This window comes from Lactuca saligna, chromosome 7, assembly GCF_052625555.1.
Source record: "Lactuca saligna cultivar CGN05327 chromosome 7, ASM5262555v1, whole genome shotgun sequence".
NCBI classification, from domain to species: Eukaryota; Viridiplantae; Streptophyta; class Magnoliopsida; order Asterales; family Asteraceae; genus Lactuca; species Lactuca saligna.
The window spans coordinates 10690292-10708138 of NC_136423.1; the positions used below are offsets into that span (position 1 = coordinate 10690292).

General features: G+C 37.6%; 1 protein-coding gene across 13 annotated transcripts; it reads right to left on the reverse strand.

Moving 5' to 3' along the window:
• Window positions 1-163: 163 nt before the first annotated feature.
• LOC145006486 (putative (S)-ureidoglycine aminohydrolase) lies at window positions 164-5255 on the reverse strand. Of its 13 annotated transcripts, none has more exons than XM_078965569.1 (20): window positions 4884-5255; window positions 4673-4789; window positions 4492-4551; window positions 4329-4388; window positions 4171-4252; window positions 3855-4003; window positions 3738-3773; window positions 3474-3597; window positions 3342-3407; window positions 2989-3175; window positions 2855-2894; window positions 2696-2762; window positions 2420-2505; window positions 2238-2319; window positions 2103-2159; window positions 1952-1990; window positions 1463-1559; window positions 1054-1246; window positions 752-966; window positions 164-359 (listed from the first exon to the last, which is right to left on the reverse strand). In XM_078965569.1, exons 10-18 carry the CDS (start codon window positions 3026-3028, stop codon window positions 1125-1127), a joined length of 630 nt encoding a protein of 209 aa, XP_078821695.1. In that variant the 5' UTR covers window positions 3029-3175; window positions 3342-3407; window positions 3474-3597; window positions 3738-3773; window positions 3855-4003; window positions 4171-4252; window positions 4329-4388; window positions 4492-4551; window positions 4673-4789; window positions 4884-5255; the 3' UTR covers window positions 164-359; window positions 752-966; window positions 1054-1124. The 13 variants fall into 13 exon arrangements, with proteins under 13 accessions (XP_078821695.1, XP_078821701.1, XP_078821694.1 ...); XM_078965575.1 differs by adding an exon at window positions 558-596 and having other exon boundaries at window positions 3474-3773; XM_078965568.1 differs by having other exon boundaries at window positions 3474-3773; window positions 4673-4783.
• Between the last annotated feature and the right edge of the window lie 12592 nt (window positions 5256-17847).

The window sequence follows — 17847 nt, forward strand, 5'->3', positions numbered from 1 at the left end:
GTGCATTTACGACGCGCATTTATGACATGCAATGCGTATCATTAAAACCCTTGTCAAGAAAGGCCATGTCATAAATGAAGATGACACACATTTCTGCGTATCGTAAATTTTAATGTTTAAAAAAGTATATTTATATATTTATTAATGGAAATAAAATAACATATAAAAAAAATACAATCCATTGCATAAAATTTAATGTCATACAATTCTATTTCTTACAATATATAAATTTGCATTCATCTAATCTACTCTGTATTTCATAGTAACAAATGAAATGAAGAATGCAACACTTGCATTTGCAGCATCTTATCTCTTACAGCTTGAGCTTTCTTTTCCTCTTCTAACTCCGGAGCTATTCGCTTTCATCAATCATGTAAACACAACACAAAATCACTTGTCATTTTCATTATACTTTTAAAATTAATTCTTATTAGGACATTCTACTTTTAAACCTACCAATCTAGCAAATTTTTCAAAGAATATAATTTATAATTTTTTTTTATCGAAAGTACATTGCTATTTCTTGAATACAAGGTGTTACAAATCAAGAAACTTACATGGACTGCTGACCACCAGTTTCTTGCATCAAATTAAAACTATTTCACATCAAATTAAAACTTATTTTAATCAAATTTGTATTATAAAAATAGTAATCTTATTTTGATAAAATATAAGAGATTTTTGCTAATTAAACTTACATAAAATATAAGAGATTTTTGCTAATTTAATAAATTATAAGAATATATTAAACCTGGTTCATCTAGGCTGTGGGATTTTCTATATATTCCAAGATCAGTTCCCTATGTACAAGGACCAAACCAAACCTTAGCATTTGCATCCACTCTCTCATTGCCATTTAACATAGAGCATGCCTTAAGTGACATTTCTGCTCCAATCTCATACATATAATTGGCTACTTCTATGCAAGTTTTTAACCCACAAAGTAAGTTTCTGGTTATCAGGCAGCTGCAAACCCATCAGGATCAAGTTACACAACCTCAAACAACAAACAATAATCTACTCATTAATGCTTCACAAACAATAATCATGTACCTGTTTCTCCCAAAAATCTCTATTCCCTTCACATATAGTTCTTTCTCAAGAGTTTTACATTCACAATTTTACTACTGGATTTGACAAATTAACAACCTTTTCTGTTTTTTAAGGGAAGATTCTTGTTGCTCGTTAGTCACATCTTTTGATTCTTCTAACACTGTGGTTGTTTGTTTTGATACCTTATGCTTCCCTGTATTGTCATCATACATAGATTAAACCATCATACCAACTACCAACACATACAACTTCACATGTAATTAAAACACTTGACAAAACAATCCTCTTTCCCCCTCCAAAAGGCAGCAATGAGAACCAAATTTATTTATAAAAAAAAAAAAAAGGAGAGAGAGAAAAAGAGAGACTACTTGCATCTAGCCTCTAAAAATGTGCGTTGTGTAATCATCACCTGGATCAGCACCAATCTGGATCTTCTGATCTGAGGCTCTGTTGTGTGTCTCGCTTAAGACATCTAGACAATCTGAATGCTTCTTCTCAGTTTGAAACTGTAATAATTGAGATACAATTTCATTTTGAGGGGATAGATAAAGAAATACATACAAATATGAATGACCATCAATTTATCAGTAATCAAACGGGATAGTTCTCTTCAGCTGAAAGATAGAGCCTTTGATGGATCCTAGTGAATCAGTTACTAGGGAATGTGAAATGTAGGTTGGATTGGTAAACCTAAAGGTAACAGTGATCACCCAGACGATAAATGCCTTGTCCTTATAGAAGTAACAAACCATGATGATTAAAATGGACTTCCTGCAACAATATATATATATATATATATATATATATATATATATATATATATATATATTATAGTTTTTGTTTTTTCAAGACTGTTGAGTTAAATAAACACATTTTAATAAGTAATGTAATGACATACTTTTACATTAAGAAATTCGCCAGGTTGGAAGTCCATGATCTGCATGATTACAAATTCCAAAATTTAGAATACGCGTTTTAATATTTGATTATTAGTCAAACACATCAAAATTATAAAGTAAAATCTTTTTAAAAGATAAACTATAGCTTACATGAATGTTGAAGTCGTAAGGCAGAGATGTAGGAAGAAGCTTCCTCAGTTGGAATACCTAATATGGAAACAGTAAAAAAAAGGTAAAATAGAACCTGGACTCTTATTCAAGGCTGGTTGTTAAAAAAGTACATACCTCTCCAGGGGTATCAAGAAGTGGTTGCTGATTGGTGGAGCCAACAATTGGCTTGGGAATATGATCTTCTAGGTAAGCATACCTAAACAAAAGTTAAATTACTTTTTAGCCCTTATGGTTTATTGATAACACACACACACACACACAGATGCATGATGAAATAAAGAGAAGGAATAACATACCTTCTTTCAAATACAACAAGTGTAGAAGATTCATAACTCCTAAAGTGATGCTTTGAGTTAGGAGGTAGGTAAGCAAACGAGTCTACCTACAGTTCAATGACAAATATTAACTGTTGAGGAATACATTTACTTGATTGGAGAATTTTTCCCTCTTCTTTATAAGAATGTCTTTCAAGAATGATATTCAACTTCAAAATTGGGAACAAAACATGTAACTTTAATGTTCATATAAATGTTACTACACAAAAGAAAATTCAAGATTAAAGGGTTGTTTACCATTAGTGTTTGGCAAATTCCTGAAACATTAGTGAGAATCACCAAACCTTGAACAAAAAATACAAACCTAAATGATAAACATGAATTAAACACAACTCGAGTCACACTATGATTCAAAAGACACTTGATTTGATTATCAATTGAGGGGGTCATTAATACCTCTCAACATGTTTAGGAGGTAGCCCTGATTTTGAACTTTCTGCACAGATGAAACCAATCATTTTGATGATAAGGAACTCCGTCATCATTTGGCTTTACAAAATTAATAATCAAAAAGTAAAATATAAATACACCTTGCATCTTTGCAATATACATAACAAAATGAGCTCCCATTGCTGGCGAGACTAAATAGGCCCCTATCTCTTCAATTGTCTTCCATGAGACTGGAGAGGAATTTCAATCCCCTCCTAAAAGAAGAAATTCCTTGCATCAGGTCAAATGGATTAATTTGGTTAACCGTACTATACCCACTATATGGTTCTGTTTAACACAATATAAACAAATCAAAATACATTAGATCACATTATTTCAATTTCTTATCAAAAAGAAACACAAGGTTCAAAAGGTTCTCACAGATTTATCTAACCAAATCATTTTATTACATTATTCATAAAACACACTACAATGATGACATGTGAGCACGTACTGGGTAATAATTTCCAGCAACTGGTTCATTCATTTGCAGCTCCCAATCTGTTCTGAAAACACGAACCTGTAAAACAGTAAATTTTATCATGTGAGAGACAAGTACAGAAACAACCATCTATAAAGTATATACCCTTTTAATGAAGTTTTTCCTGTTAGAATCCGTATAGAATGTTTTGTTTGTCTTCGAGGCACTTGTGATTTGAGTTGTTATTTCTTTCCCAACACCATCATCTATATATAGGGATAGGTTCAATCTGATAGTACCAAAAATAAGATATGTAATTATAGAATACACACACACACACAGACACACACATTCTGGTAAAGTGTCAACAGGAAACTACTACAACTACATTAAATCAAAAGGGAATAAAATTATTATGATAAACTCAACTTCAGTATGTTCCTTCTCCTTGTATACACGGGTGACCTGATATATCCAGGAGTTTAACTGGTCAAGTCACAAACAAACTCTTTTTTACCCCTCAAAATAACCAAAACTCTCTCTCACCCATTTTGTGAGGCATTGTTGGCCCTTAGTCCGGTTAATATCCACTGTTTTTCGCCCAGAAACAAGCTCCAAGAGTACTACACCGAAGGAATATACATCAGCCTTTTCAGTCACCTCCCCCACTTTCAGCATACTCTGGAGCTAAATATCTAAGTAATGACAAATAGATAATTTTCTTATTCACAATAGGCTAATTCCACAACTAAATGCAATGCTTTCGGGAAGATTACAAAAATTAGACCAACTTTATAAATTATTGTTTCACAAATGACAATATTATGGAAATAGCATAAGGGAAACAAGAAGGCTTGCTTACCCGAATGTTCCAATTACTTTTGTATGTTGCTTCTCCTTTGTCTCCATCAGGCTGCCACCTTGCTAAACCTAGTAAAAGCTTTCTGTAACAAAAGAAATCGTTAGTCACTTGTAACAGACAACAATAGTGGATAACTACCCCAAAAGACTATGGTTTACCTGCCCTTGAGATTTTATTGGAAATGTGGCATTAGGACAGAAGATATAAGCTCCAGAAGCCTTCAAAAATTAGGAAAAACATCAGAAAATGAACAAAATTCATGTAACTAACTTCACTACACATACACAAACACACACATTCTAGTTGAGAAATTGAATATACATGGTCTGTCCCATTACAACCAGAATAGTAGCTGTACGAGTGTTCCATGGCTCCTTCAACCTTTAATCATGTGCCAAACATGAGAAAATCAATGTGAACAGAGGAATCGAGCAGAAAACCCTAGCTTACAGATAAAATCAACATAAACAGTTCAAATTTAGATGAGAGAAAGAGAAGGTACGATGCTACGGCGGCAATGGCGAAACCAAAAGCAACTAAGCATAAGATGATAACTAGAAGATGAACTAGGGATGAGCCTTTTCCTTCGCCCATCTTTCTTGTGTTGTTGCTGCTGCTTCTTGGTTGTTTGTAGAAAGAGAAAGAGTGGAGTGAAAAAGGGTGTGCTGTTGTTGATTAAGTAAGAAATGGAAAAAGCGTGGCGAGAGACATACCTTCTTTGATAAGTGAGAGATCCAATGACGATATTGTATTCAGACACATTGTTGGCGTAAACTGACGACGGCCAAGTTCTGTGAGCAGTGGTTGGCGATTGGCTAATGAACCAATAATAGTGAAAATGAATGCGATTGGCTAATAAAATCCCCACTTCATGGGTGCGCACTTGTGAGGTCCGGAGCATAAAAAGTAAAAACCCTAGTTCTTCTTTGATATCGGGGACATGAAAAGCCTTAAAATCATCGGTGTTTCGAGTTTGAGGAGTCGTAGACCCCCAATCGCCGACTCCGTGAAAGATATTGTGAGGTTTGATTTTTGGGGAAGGCGGGGTACTTGAATTTTTTGGGGATTTGGTTTCCCCCCTTAGTTGCATGAAAGAGGGACACGCGTATTAAAATTTTATAAAGCGACATCTCTACACGACATCCACTTAAATTTATTTGCCTTCCGTGTTTTTAATTTTTTTTCCATTGGACATTAATTATAGCGCACACACAAATACATGTCCTTTATCCTTCAAATTTTGCAAAACTGACATTATTTTTTAGGACACGTACAAATGCGCGTCGTGTATCAGCGCATATCATTGTTTACGCATCATTAAAGGGCTGTTTTCTAGTAGTGTTAGGAAATTATATCATGCAATTCCAGAAGATCCCTAGCCAATCACTAGCATGTTGTTCTAACATATCACAATATCAAATAACTGTAGGGTATTTTAGGGTCTACTTACTAACTCCGACTGATCGTACACTTCACATCCTTCTTTAGTATTTTGAAAACCATTTGAAAATCATTTTAAAAATCATTTCCTTAGTTTGAGACTGGATTCACATGAGTGTTCCTCCAATTCAATCAAACCAAGGCTCTGATACCAACTTGTAACATCCATAAAATTCATAAAAATTTAAAACTTTTTCAAGCATCCAAAAACCATTACTTATTACAAAATGTTTTCAAAATAGTTTCATATCATAGTATCCCCTAAATCAAAATCATAAAATATAAGGAAGAGCACGATCAATCCTTTGTCTTCCCGCAATGTTCCCTCAAAATACTGATACATAACAACTAGCACACATAATAACAACATGTAATGGGTCCACAACTTTACATACTGGATTATCCTCGAGCCCACAGTATGAGTTTGGCTTGCCTTATAGGCCCACAACTCACATATGGCTTGCTCCCGAGCCCACATCATAAGTCTGGCTTGCTCTCGAGCCCACAACTTATGATTGGCTTGCCTCTTCAGTCCTAAGACTGGAATCTAAATGATCAGCCCTTAGTGCGAGTCTGGCATGCTCCCCTGGCCCTCAGCTCGCATCTGGAATGCTTAGGAGTACTTAGTATGAGTCTGGCATGCTATCCCTGTCCCTTAGCTCATATCTGGCACACTCCAAGGTTTGTTGGTTTCCGCATAGAGCAGTACAACCTCAACCCTACCCACACAACATATCGACATGTAACAGCTAAATGCGCATACAGATAGTCAGACAGTATCACAGGTAGTCCTACATATCTACCAAACTAGCATGCATATGTAACTCACACTCAGCATATCAACAACTACCAGGATATCAATCCAATGGGTCGACCTGGTGCCTTCGACCCCTAAGTATAGTGAGGAAAACTCACCTCATAATGTCGAACTGAACTTAAAAGATCAAGCTCTCGAACGACGGATCCAAACTCAAACACCTACAACCACCATATGACCTAATCCATCAAGACCCAAATTACCAAAATACCCTCAGAAGTTAAACTTGGTCAACCCCGGTCAAAGTCAAAGTCAACAGTCCATGTTGACCCAACCCATCGGGTGTACCTAGTAACTTGTCAAGTTCCTTCAAAACTCAGAAAACCGGGAAAACCCTTAACTAATTCGTCGAGTTATCTCATCAACTCACCGAGTTTATTCAAAATCCAAAAAGCGGGAAAACCCGACTCAACTCGCCGAGTTGGCTAAGCAACTTGTCGAGTTCCTTCAACCTTTTCATATTCATTCCTTTCCAATCGAATCCAAAGCCCCAAACTACAGATCTAGTCTCTTAGGACTAAGATACCACATAAAGTTGCTAAATTTACGTGCATGCAAGGCATCAAAGGGATTAAAACACCAAAACTAAGCTTAATAAGAGGTTTAGGGCATGGAGGAGGGCTAAGACTAGATAAAGTGGGAAAATTTATGTTTATGGAGGCATAGAGGTGTCCAAATCTGAAACCTCATCCTCTTGACAAGCTCAAATCTGAGAATGACTCAATTTTGCACCAAAAATGACCATATACATTCATAAGAGGATATCTAAGCAATAAGAGATCAAGGTATCAACTTTATACCTCAATATGGTTGTCAAAACGTGGTAGATGTCGGATCTATAGCCTCCTCCTCACTCCGATCTCTTCAATCTTCGAGTTTCCTTCCAAAAGAGCACAAAAAGTCACCTTCCAAGCTTTCGCACACACACACACACAAGGAGATATGATGCACAAAATAGGGTTTCTCTAGGAGATAAGGTGGTAAGGGAGGCAGGTGATGGGACTTAAGGTTCATTAAATAGTGTGCAAACCTAAAAATTAGGGTTTTCATGCACAACCTCAACTCGTCGAGTTGGGGTCCTCCAACTCATCAAGTAGGATCCATAAACCACGCGACCTTATTAGTTTCTACAGGACGATTTGGTACCTCCAACTCGTCAAGTAGGTCTTATGTGTTGTACAAAATCTTTAAAATTTCATACATGGGAGTCGGGAAGTTACAAAGGGTGTGTTTCGCACGGAGCTTTTGGAAGCGTTTGGAAGCTTCTAGCTTTTAGCTTTTGACAAAACGCTTTAGTTTAAACAAAAAGTTTCGTTTGGCAGTACAAGCGTTTAGCTTTTAGTTTAAACAAAACGCTTTAAATCTAAAAGCTACTTCATATAGCGTTTAACAAAACGCTACTGAGCTTTTGAAATCAATTTCCATAATTACCCTTAAAAATATATTTATTTATTTATTTATTTTTAATCAATTATAATTTTATGTAATTTTATATATTTCAAAATCTACCAACAATTTTTTCCAAATGCTACAATTTCCTGATACCAACTACCTACTACACGCTACCCACTTCCAGCTAACAACTACTTTTTCCAAACACGCTCTAAATCAGTAACAAACTATTATAAATGTTTAAAAAGAACTAAAATTTTCAAACACTATTGGCCACTATAGCTATTTACTGCCACCCATCATTGTTCGCCACTGTCCATTTACTGCCACAAAACTCTAGAAAAAACTTTTGAAACAAAACAAAAATTTTGAAAACTAAAGTGAACTAAAATCTTGAAATTTTGATAAACACCAAAATGAATATAACAAATATTTCTAAACCAAAAATCACGCGGTGGGTTGAGTTCCAAATTTGAAGCCTAAAATGTATACTAAAATAATTTTAAGAAAGGGGTGTTTCTAGAACATTCTTTTGGTGATTGGTCGGGGATTAACTTTGTTAATCCTAATATACTGCTCCATTGTTTTTTATTGCCTAGGGTCTGAAGGTGAATCTTCATAAGAGTAAAGTGTTTGGAGTTAGAGTCGATATTAAGGAGGTAAATAGATTTACTAGCATTTTAAAGTGTGAGCCCGGTTCCTTTCCAGTCTCATATCTTGGTCTTCCAGTTGGAGCTAATAGGAAACTTTCTAAGAACTGGAGTCTGATCATTGAAAAGATCAAGAGAAAATTACTGATATGGAAATCGAAGACTCTTTCATTTGGCGGGCGACTTACACTTGTTAATTCAGTTCTGAATAGCTTACCCCTTTACTACTTTTATCTTTTTAGAGATCCTAAAAAGGTGATTAGCCAGCTTGACACCATTAGAAGAAGATTCTTATAGGGTGGTAATGAATACACTAGGAAAAATAATTAGGTTGCTTGGGAAGAGGTGATAAAACCTAAAAAAGATGGTGGGCTTGGTGTTTGTTGCCTTAACGGGGCTGATTTGGCCGTCCTTTCTAAATGCTGGTGGCGACTTAAAATTGGTTATGATTCCTTTTGGTTCCCTTGCATTCGTTCCATTCATAACATTAAGTTCATTGATGGGAGACCCCTTTCTAAAAGCTCTATTAAATGTGTGTGGCTTAGCATATCTCGAATTGGCGTCGATCTTTTGGATAAAGGGATAATTCGTGTTGATTTGTTCAAAAGGAAGGTTGGAAGGGGTGATAAAACCTTCTTTTGGAAGGACTAGTGGGGTGGGGACTTTACCTTGAAAGACCTCTATCGTAATCTTTATAGTGCGGATTCAAACAAGGACTGCCTAGTCAAAGATAGAATCATTCACGATAATGTTGACGATGTGAAGTGGAATTGGAGCTGGTCTAGGCGTATTAGATCTGGGAGAGAATCTAATCAACTCTTGCTTCTCACGGACCAGTTAAATAACTTTAAGTTTTCTAGTATTTGTGACAGGTGGCTTTGGAAAGGTGCTAGCACTCCGTTTTCGGTGAAAGAGCTAAGGAAATTTGATCGACGCCTCATCTGAAGTTAACATGCCAAAGTTCAAGTGGGTTAAGTGGATCCTGTTAAAAGTTAGTTGTTTTGTGTGGAGACTGATTAGAAATCGCATCCCACTTTCTTTTAATCTTTTGTCTTGTGGAGTTTATGTTGCATCAACTGTAACATACCGAGTCCAGGAGCAAGTTCGAGGTTCAAAGTGTAAATTTGAAGGGCAACTCGGCGAGTCCATGGGTGGACTCGGCGAGTAGGGTCGCGACTCAGGTCGCGTGCTAAGTGGCCAACTCGGCGAGTCCAAAGCTGGACTTGGCGAGTAGGCGTTGTGCGAAGAAAAACCTAATTTCGGGGAATGAGCCCTATATAAAGGACATTATACCCTCTCCCCAACCTCCTTACCTTCCCTTGAAGTCCATAAAACCCTAGAAATGTGATTGTGAAGGATTTGAGTGCATTTGAGCCTTGGAGAAGAGATTTGGAGGAAGATCTTGGAGAGTTAGGAGGCTTGGAGCAAAGGGATTTGCTTAGATTCAGATTTCCTTGATGATTGGGGCTTCCTTTTGAGGTATTATCTCGTTTTTGGGCTGCTATTCATCTAGATTCATCATTTTTGGGTTGTGTGGGAAGTTTAGCTTGTGGTATTTAGAGATTGAAGGTTAGATCTGAGGTTGCTACCTCAGATCTGGAATGGAGAAGGTCTAGAGTGCATTAAAGTCCATGTTATTGAGTGATTGGTGAAGCCATCTTGTCCCAAACCCTAGCCCTAGAGTGTAAATTTCCTAGATCTCTTTGGATTCACGTAAAGTTTGCCACTTTACGTGATGGAAGGGTTGTAGAAGGGTAGATCTACGTTTTGGATCGATTGTATGGCCTGGAAGGCTTCTGTATGGGTTAAGAACTAGTGGTACTCAGCAAGTCACAAGTGTGTACTCAACGAGTTGCTTGAAGGCGGGCAGGAACTCGACGAGTTTGAAGAACAACTTGGCGAGTTGGTTGAAGATAGGCTTGGACTCGGCGAGTCTATTCTTAGACTCGGCGAGTCTGGTCTTGAGGTCTTAGCCTTTCCTGGTTAAGCTAAGAATCGGTGAGTCAAGGGATGACTCAGTGAGTTGAGATGGGTCCTTTTCAGTGTTGGGGGACTCGGCGAGGCAGCGGCCTTACTCGGCGAGTAGAGTCAGCCAGAAGGTTGACTTTGACTTTGACTTTGACCATGAGCTGACCAGTTAACTTCCAGGGGTATTTTGGTAATTATTGGTACTTATTGAGTTCAGTCTTTTGGTATTATCAGTGGTGGAGTTTGTGTTGGAGGTTGGAGCAGCGTGATCTTATCTTTTCAGTCAGCAGTTGCGAGGTGAGTTATCCTCACTATATCAACAGGGTCTAAGGCACCAAGGCCATCCCTTTATCGGATTGTAATCCGCGTATTGTTGTTATATTGTTGGTTTACTATGTTTGCATCCTGGTAGTTAGAATGGTATTCGTTAGAGACCTGGTTAAGGTCGGTATCCTAGTATATAGGGTGATGCTATGCTAGTGACCGATTAGGTCGGTATCCTTGTTAGGATGATGTTATGTTATGTGATCTGCTAGATCGGTTGATTGATGATTAATTCTTATATGATTATATGTTTATGTGCACATGGTTGGTTGACTGGGGTTGGGTTGAGGCGGGTCCTGCTTTGTGTTGTAGGCCAACATACCCAGGGCGGACCGGATATTCCGAAGGCCCCGCGAGCGGTCCGGATAGGCTGTAGGCCCTACGAGGGCGGACCAGACATGCCGAGGCTCGGAGAGTGGACCAGACCGACTGAAGGCCCGATGCGGGCGGACCAGTCATACTGTAGACTCAGAGAGTGGACAACGTGGGTTGAAGGCTCGGTGCGGGCGGACCAACCATACTGCAGACTCGAGGGACATGACTAGACTCGGAGGGTGGACCAGGTGGACTGAAGGCCCGACACGGCAGACCAGTCACACAGAAGACCCGATATGCATGATTGTTCTGTGATTCGATATGATATAGCATGTTATGTGTGTGGTATATGTGGTTGGTATTTTGGGGGTATCTCACTAAGTTTTCGGGCTTACAGTTGTGGTTTAATGTTTTTCAGGTTCTTCAGGAGACCGTGGCAAGGCAAAGGCGTGATCGTACCGCTCCTCGTGTTTATGTTATATGATATGGATCTGGGAATACTCTGATAATAAATGTATTGAAAACCTTTTTGTAATAACATGATTAAAATGAGTTGTTTTTGTAAAGTTAAATTTTGTTGAAATTTTTGGTCGTTACATCAACCTTGTGCTCTTTCTATGGCTTAGACGAGGAATGTTTGGATCATGTTTTCTTCTCATGTAATGTTGCCTCAAGACTTTGGAATTGGTTGGTGGAGTGGTCTGACATTCTTGATAAGTGTCCATCTTCATGCCTGGAGCTTTTGGAGATGCTGAATTAGGCTGTTGGGTGTAAAAGAAGAAGGAAACTGCAAGTTTCTCTTGTTTATGTGACTCTGTGGACTATTTGGAAGGAGAGGAACGCTATTCTCTTCAGATATGATCTGCGAGCGTGTATGCTTATGGCTGAAGATATTAGTATTCATACTTTTAATTGGATTAAATGTAACATCCGGATTTTTATCAGGTATCTTGTTAATTGTATTTTGTTGATTTGTGAGGGGGACTCGGCAAGTTGGAGCTCAGACTCGCCGAGTAGGGACGCAGATTTGGACGAGGAATCGCGCCTGGACTCGACGAGTCCAGGATATGGACTCGGCGATTCAGCGTTGTGTAATGAAACCCTAATTTCTCGGGTTTGAGACTTATTTAAAGGGCCTAATGGCCGTCATTTGTGCTCACCAGCCCCTTGAGTGAAACCCTAATCGAGTGTGAGCATTTGGAGCTAAGTAGGAGGCCATTATTGACCTTGGAGGTGCCATTGTTGCAAGGAAGAGAAGAGCTAGCCAAGGGAAAGCAAGAAGGAGCCACTTCTGTGGGTTTGGAGTCCAGAGCATCACTTTTGTGGTAATAAATCCGAGTTATCTTCTTGTTTGTTGTTGTTTATTTAGATTTAGGGTTTGTTGAACCCTTTTATGGCAAGATTTGGTGTCCTTTTGGTCCCTTATGAGGTTGGAACCATAGATCTGGACCCTTAGAGGTCCAGAGTGTCCCTTTACCCAAGCTTTTTGGGGATCAATGGAGGCTTTGGATTGGAATCCTCATGCCTTAGGTCAAAAACTCCATTATTGAGCTATAGGGTGTGTTATGAGCACCAAGATGGGAGCTTTACGTGATGAATCAGTCGAGGGAGGCCAGATCTATAGTTTTTGGAAGCAGATCTGACCTTAGAAGCGAGTTGGAGTGGTTGCATGGCATGGACTCGCCGAGTCTGTTCATCCGACTCGGCGAGTAGCTTGAAGATTGCCTTGGGACTGCTCAGCGAGTGGTCCAATCGAGTCATGGGTAGACTCAGTGAGTCAGGGTGAGTTGGAGAGGGATGACGAGTGGACTGAGTCAAACTTGGACTCGCCGAGTTGTCCTTGAGACTCGGCGAGTTGAGTCGGGGTGGCCCCGCGATTCATTCAGGTGAAACTCGTCGAGTAAAGGGGGGGGGGATACTCGACGTGTAGTGAGAGGATTTCAGAGGGTTGGTGAAAACGTCTAGACTCGCCGAGTCGCCATGGTACTCGCCGAGTCCGGTCAGAGTTGACCGTTGACCGTTGACCGTTGACCAGAGTTGTCCTGTTTTGACTTCTTATAGATAGTCAACCTTAGAGATATAAAGTGTTAATTAGAAACATATAATATTATAGGAGGATTAGAGCTCGGAGGATCGAGCACGAGGGATTTTCAGGATTCGTGAGATACCGAGATGCGCGAGGTGAGTCTTCTCACTATACTATATTACCTTGAGTAGGTAACCAGAGTTATGTGATAGAGTATTTGTATGCTATGTATGTTATGTGTTGTACTGCATTATTTCTATGTGATTTATGTAGTGCATGTTTATCAGAGCTAGAACCTGAGGGTTCACAGAGTTTGGGTGCACGGACCCACAGAGTTATAGCCTCGAGTGGCTAATATGTGTTATATGTGGTATTTTTGGGAACTCACTAAGCCTTGTGCTTACAGTGTTTGGTGTTATTGTTTCAGGTACTAGTGATGACCGCGGGAAGGCGCCGGCTTGATCCGTACACACACACTCGGAGTTTTTACATTGTGATCTTGGGATTTTGTATTAACCTATATTGGATAATTAATATTTTTGTTTGCTGAATATTAATCGAATTATGTTTTATAAGAAAATTCAAAATTTTGTTTTGAAATTTACGGTGTTACATTAAAAATAGGTCTAATTGTTATATGTTTAATTGCTCCTTTTGGTGTATGTCTCATTTGTCAAACATTTTGTTGTCATGTGGCTTGAGCTTCTCGCTTTTAGCCCCTTTGTTGTTTTCTAATATATTTCGTTCGTTGTTCAAAAATAAATAAATAAACAAAAGTAGCCAAAGCTAAACAACATCCTTTCTTTTATTTATTTATGATATTAAGCATATATTTTGGTAATATCAGTAAACATATTTAGGGGGGTTTCAGAAGTGATTTTTTGATATTTGGTTTTTATCAAAAGGTCAAAAAGTTCCAAAAGATATTTGACTAATGCAAAAGGTCTTTTAAAATTAACTTATTGGTAAGAAAAAATTAGTGATTTTTTAAATAGTCAAGAAATCATAACTTCTGTTATTTTTACCTTCATAAAAAGTAAAATAACTTCAAAAGTCAAGAAATATTAGATAAACAATTTTAAAAAGTGACTTTGACTTTTTTTCCCTCAAAATTAAAAGTTAAAAAGTTTTTTTAAAACAAAATAGTTTTCAGCTTAAAAAGCAATCACAAATACCCTCTTAATCTATTAAACAAAGTCTACTATAAGATATTCAAACAAGTTTGAAATAAGGGAGTAATGTGGATGCTTAATTGGTATTATACTAGCTTTTTTTTTCTATATACCAGGATAAGGAATGTACATATAATTTTTTACTCATAATTTAATCAAAAGAATATCATACTTAAATTTTGCTATCAATATAAAAAAAATGCACTTTATTTGTTGTATATTGTTATCATCTGTAAAACTAATGCTAGTATATTGTTATTATAGATACGCAATTGTAGAATTTTCTATTATATGTAAACCATGCATGTGTAAAACATGCAAGTATGTTGATATTGTATATTTAATATTGTTAAAATACAAGTATATTGCTATCACATGTAAACAAATTGTAAATACATTTTTATTATGGATGAACCGATGAAAAATGGAATATACTATTTATATTAAAAATTAATATTTTCTATTAAACGACCTAAAAATAAGACAAAACTGCAATTTTGGTCATTGTGATTTGCCAAAACCTTTGGATGGGGTCCAAAAAGTTTCCAGCTTGCACCAAAGGTCCAAAATCAAGGTTTTCATGGGTTTTTAGTCCATTCCGTCATTGTCCGTTCGTTTGGTGCTGTTAATGCCATCATGTGCCCTCCATGTGAGGGTATTTTGGTCATTTTAGGTCATAGCCTCCGTCGTCGCCACTTCAATTAATAAGATTGCAGACTGTAGTTCACTCCTTCGTCTTCTACTCATACCTCAATTATCCAGACGCAAAAACCCTAATGATTGTCTGAGAATTGGCTTGTGTTCATGCTTTTGAAAATGTGAGGACATAGAAATGTTGGAGAGAATGTTAACGTTCAAGAAGTTTATGGTAAGATTCCTCTGTTTCTGAACATTGTATTTGATGATCAAGCTTCAAACTTTGAAAAACTCTAACAATCGTCTCTTTCTGTTTTGAAGATGGTTACCCCAACATATTCTCTATTCAACTTCATCACGGAGGGAGTTTCACAAAGTTTCTAAATATCAGGTATATTAATGGCCAAGTAAGGTACTTTGATGTTGTCGACATTGATGAATTTTCTGTTCATGAACTAGACTTGATGATGAGAGAATTAGGGTATGATGGTACTGAAATCATGTATTACCATTTCTGTTTGCCTAATGAAGGATTTGAATTTGGACTCCGAGCATTAGGTAACGATGATGATGCGCGTAATCTCTCACGGTATGTTGCCCATAACAAAATGATTAAAGTGTACATAGAGCATGGTCAAACAAACTTGCTTACATATTTTATGTCCCCAACAGGTCCAAGAAGGGTTATAATAGAAGACATGGACAATCAGGGTCCTCTTAGACCCTCATCACCTGTAGTTGCTCATGAAGTGGTAACTCCAATCCAAATTGATGTTGGTGATGGTGATTTAGGGTTAGCATTAACCTTATACAAATCAGCAACACCTTAATTTAGTAGGTCTAAAGGTTGGAAACATAGTAAAGGGGCATCATCTTGTAGTAGAAAGCTTAACTTGGATTGGGAAGGTGGTGAAAAAACAATGGCAAGTGGTGAAGTTGATAAAGGTAAGGGTGTAGAAGGATTTGCAGATGAATTTGTTGTAGTTGATGTAGAAAAAGAGTTAAACAAAGAGATTGATGGGAATGAAGAACTTGGCACGAACAAATCCAATGGTGAGGGTGTAGAAGGATTTGCAGATGAGGGGTATAGAGTTGTCATGTATAATGATACTCAAGGAGTCAATGAATTTTCAACTAACATCAATATAGATGATGAGTTAATGAGAAACTTTCAACCTTTTGAAGGGTTTGAAGACCATGATAGCATTCCATTTAATGGGTTAGAAGGACAAGATAATATTCCTTTCAATGATGAGTGGAGACAAGAGGAGCCTGATGACATTGACTTTGAGAATCAAAATAGTGAAGATGAAGATCGTGACTTTATGATTGATGAGGACAACATAATTGAAGATGTTGAAGTTGACATGGAGGGTTTCAATCTAAATATTGATACAAAAGCAGAGTTCAATGGATGTAAAGGTTTGGGTGGTCAAAGAAATGAAGATAGTAATGAAGAAGAGGATGTGGAGGTAATTGATAATGACCAGTGGGATTCACTAAGTGATGACTCAGGGGACAACAGCAAAAGAAGAGAAGTAATCAAAGAGCTGGGGAAACAAACATTATGTTCTGCTGGTGAGGTGCACAAGGTAGCTTTTCATATTGGGAAGAAATATAAAGCCAAGAAAGAATTGAAAGATAAAGTCGACCCGCATGCTTTAGAGACAAGGAGGAATATCTCATTCACAAAAAATGACAAGGGTAGATTAACAACTGTTTGTGATGGTACTGTAGTTTTAAATGCAAGTGGGGTAGGTGGACCTACCTCTGGGAAAAAGGTAAAGGGTAAAGATGTAAACCCAGATAAAGTTAAATGCACATGGAAACTTCATGCTTCTAGGTCAAGTGAATAGGACTATTGGTTTATTAAGACATATAATCAGAAACACATCTGCCTCCAAACACGAAAAATCAGATCTTGCACAGCAACATTTCTTTCCAAACGTATAATGGATCAGATTGAAGCTAATCTTGGACTGCCTGTTTGTGCCCTACAATAGCAACTCCAATCAACTTATGTGTAACGCCCGTGTTTCTAGGCTTGCCATTTTTAGCAATGTAATAGTCTAGGTTAACCTTGTAACTCAACTTGAAATAATAAGAATGTATTATTTGTGAATTATTTGAATTATGTGATTTATGTGTGTATTTTCTTAATTTTTATAATTTAATGAATTAAGAATAAAATAAGCATCAAAAAATTAAAGTGTGAGATAAGCCCGACATCTTTGCATAAAGTTGTAGTGGTTGAAACAACGATTCCGGAGATATAAGGAATGCCAAAATCCGAGTTATAACGAAGATGCTATGACATGTCGAAGTTTCGAGACAGAACCGGCACGACGCCGAGTGACGTAAAATATGAATTTAAGATAGAGTGATATTTAGCCTTAGCGATCTAAACGAAAGTCGTATATTTCGTTAAACCGATAGCTTGCATAAAAGGAACGCCCAAATCTGACTTCGTATGAGGAAGTTATGATTTTCTGAAGTTTCGACGTGGCAGTATGCAGCCTGAATACACGATTTGAGATCGAGCGGTTTTTAGCCGAAACAATCTAAATGAGAATCGAAGATCTCATTGTTAGTAGCGAAACGATGACAATTTAGGCGAGAACAGACGTCAGACAAAGAAGTTATGAATTTATAACGAAGTTTTTCTGTCCCAACCTTCTAAAAATAAATAATAAAAATAAAAGTCAAAATTAGCCAATGGAGTCTAATGAAAGTTGTAGAGTATGGTCTGACCTTCGCGTGGATATAAAGAACGTCGAAAACGGAGCTTATATGCGAAAGTTACGCAATTTAGAAGTTCGATGAGTCAATTACGCCCCGCGTAATTTGAGTACGCCCAGCGTACTCAGTCGGATGCAACTTGTCTAACCAATACTCGAGTGCCACCAGTCGACACACGCAGTGACGTCAAAGTACGCC

Coding starts and splice junctions, on each gene's coding strand:
- LOC145006486 (XM_078965568.1), bottom strand. CDS start 3,028: ATGGGAGCTCATTTTGTTATGTATATTGCAAAGATGCAAG. Junction 2,506..2,695: donor GAATTTGCCAAACACTAATG/GTAAACAACCCT, acceptor ATTGAACTGTAG/GTAGACTCGTTTGCTTACCT. Junction 2,160..2,237: donor TTCTTGATACCCCTGGAGAG/GTATGTACTTTT, acceptor TTTCCATATTAG/GTATTCCAACTGAGGAAGCT.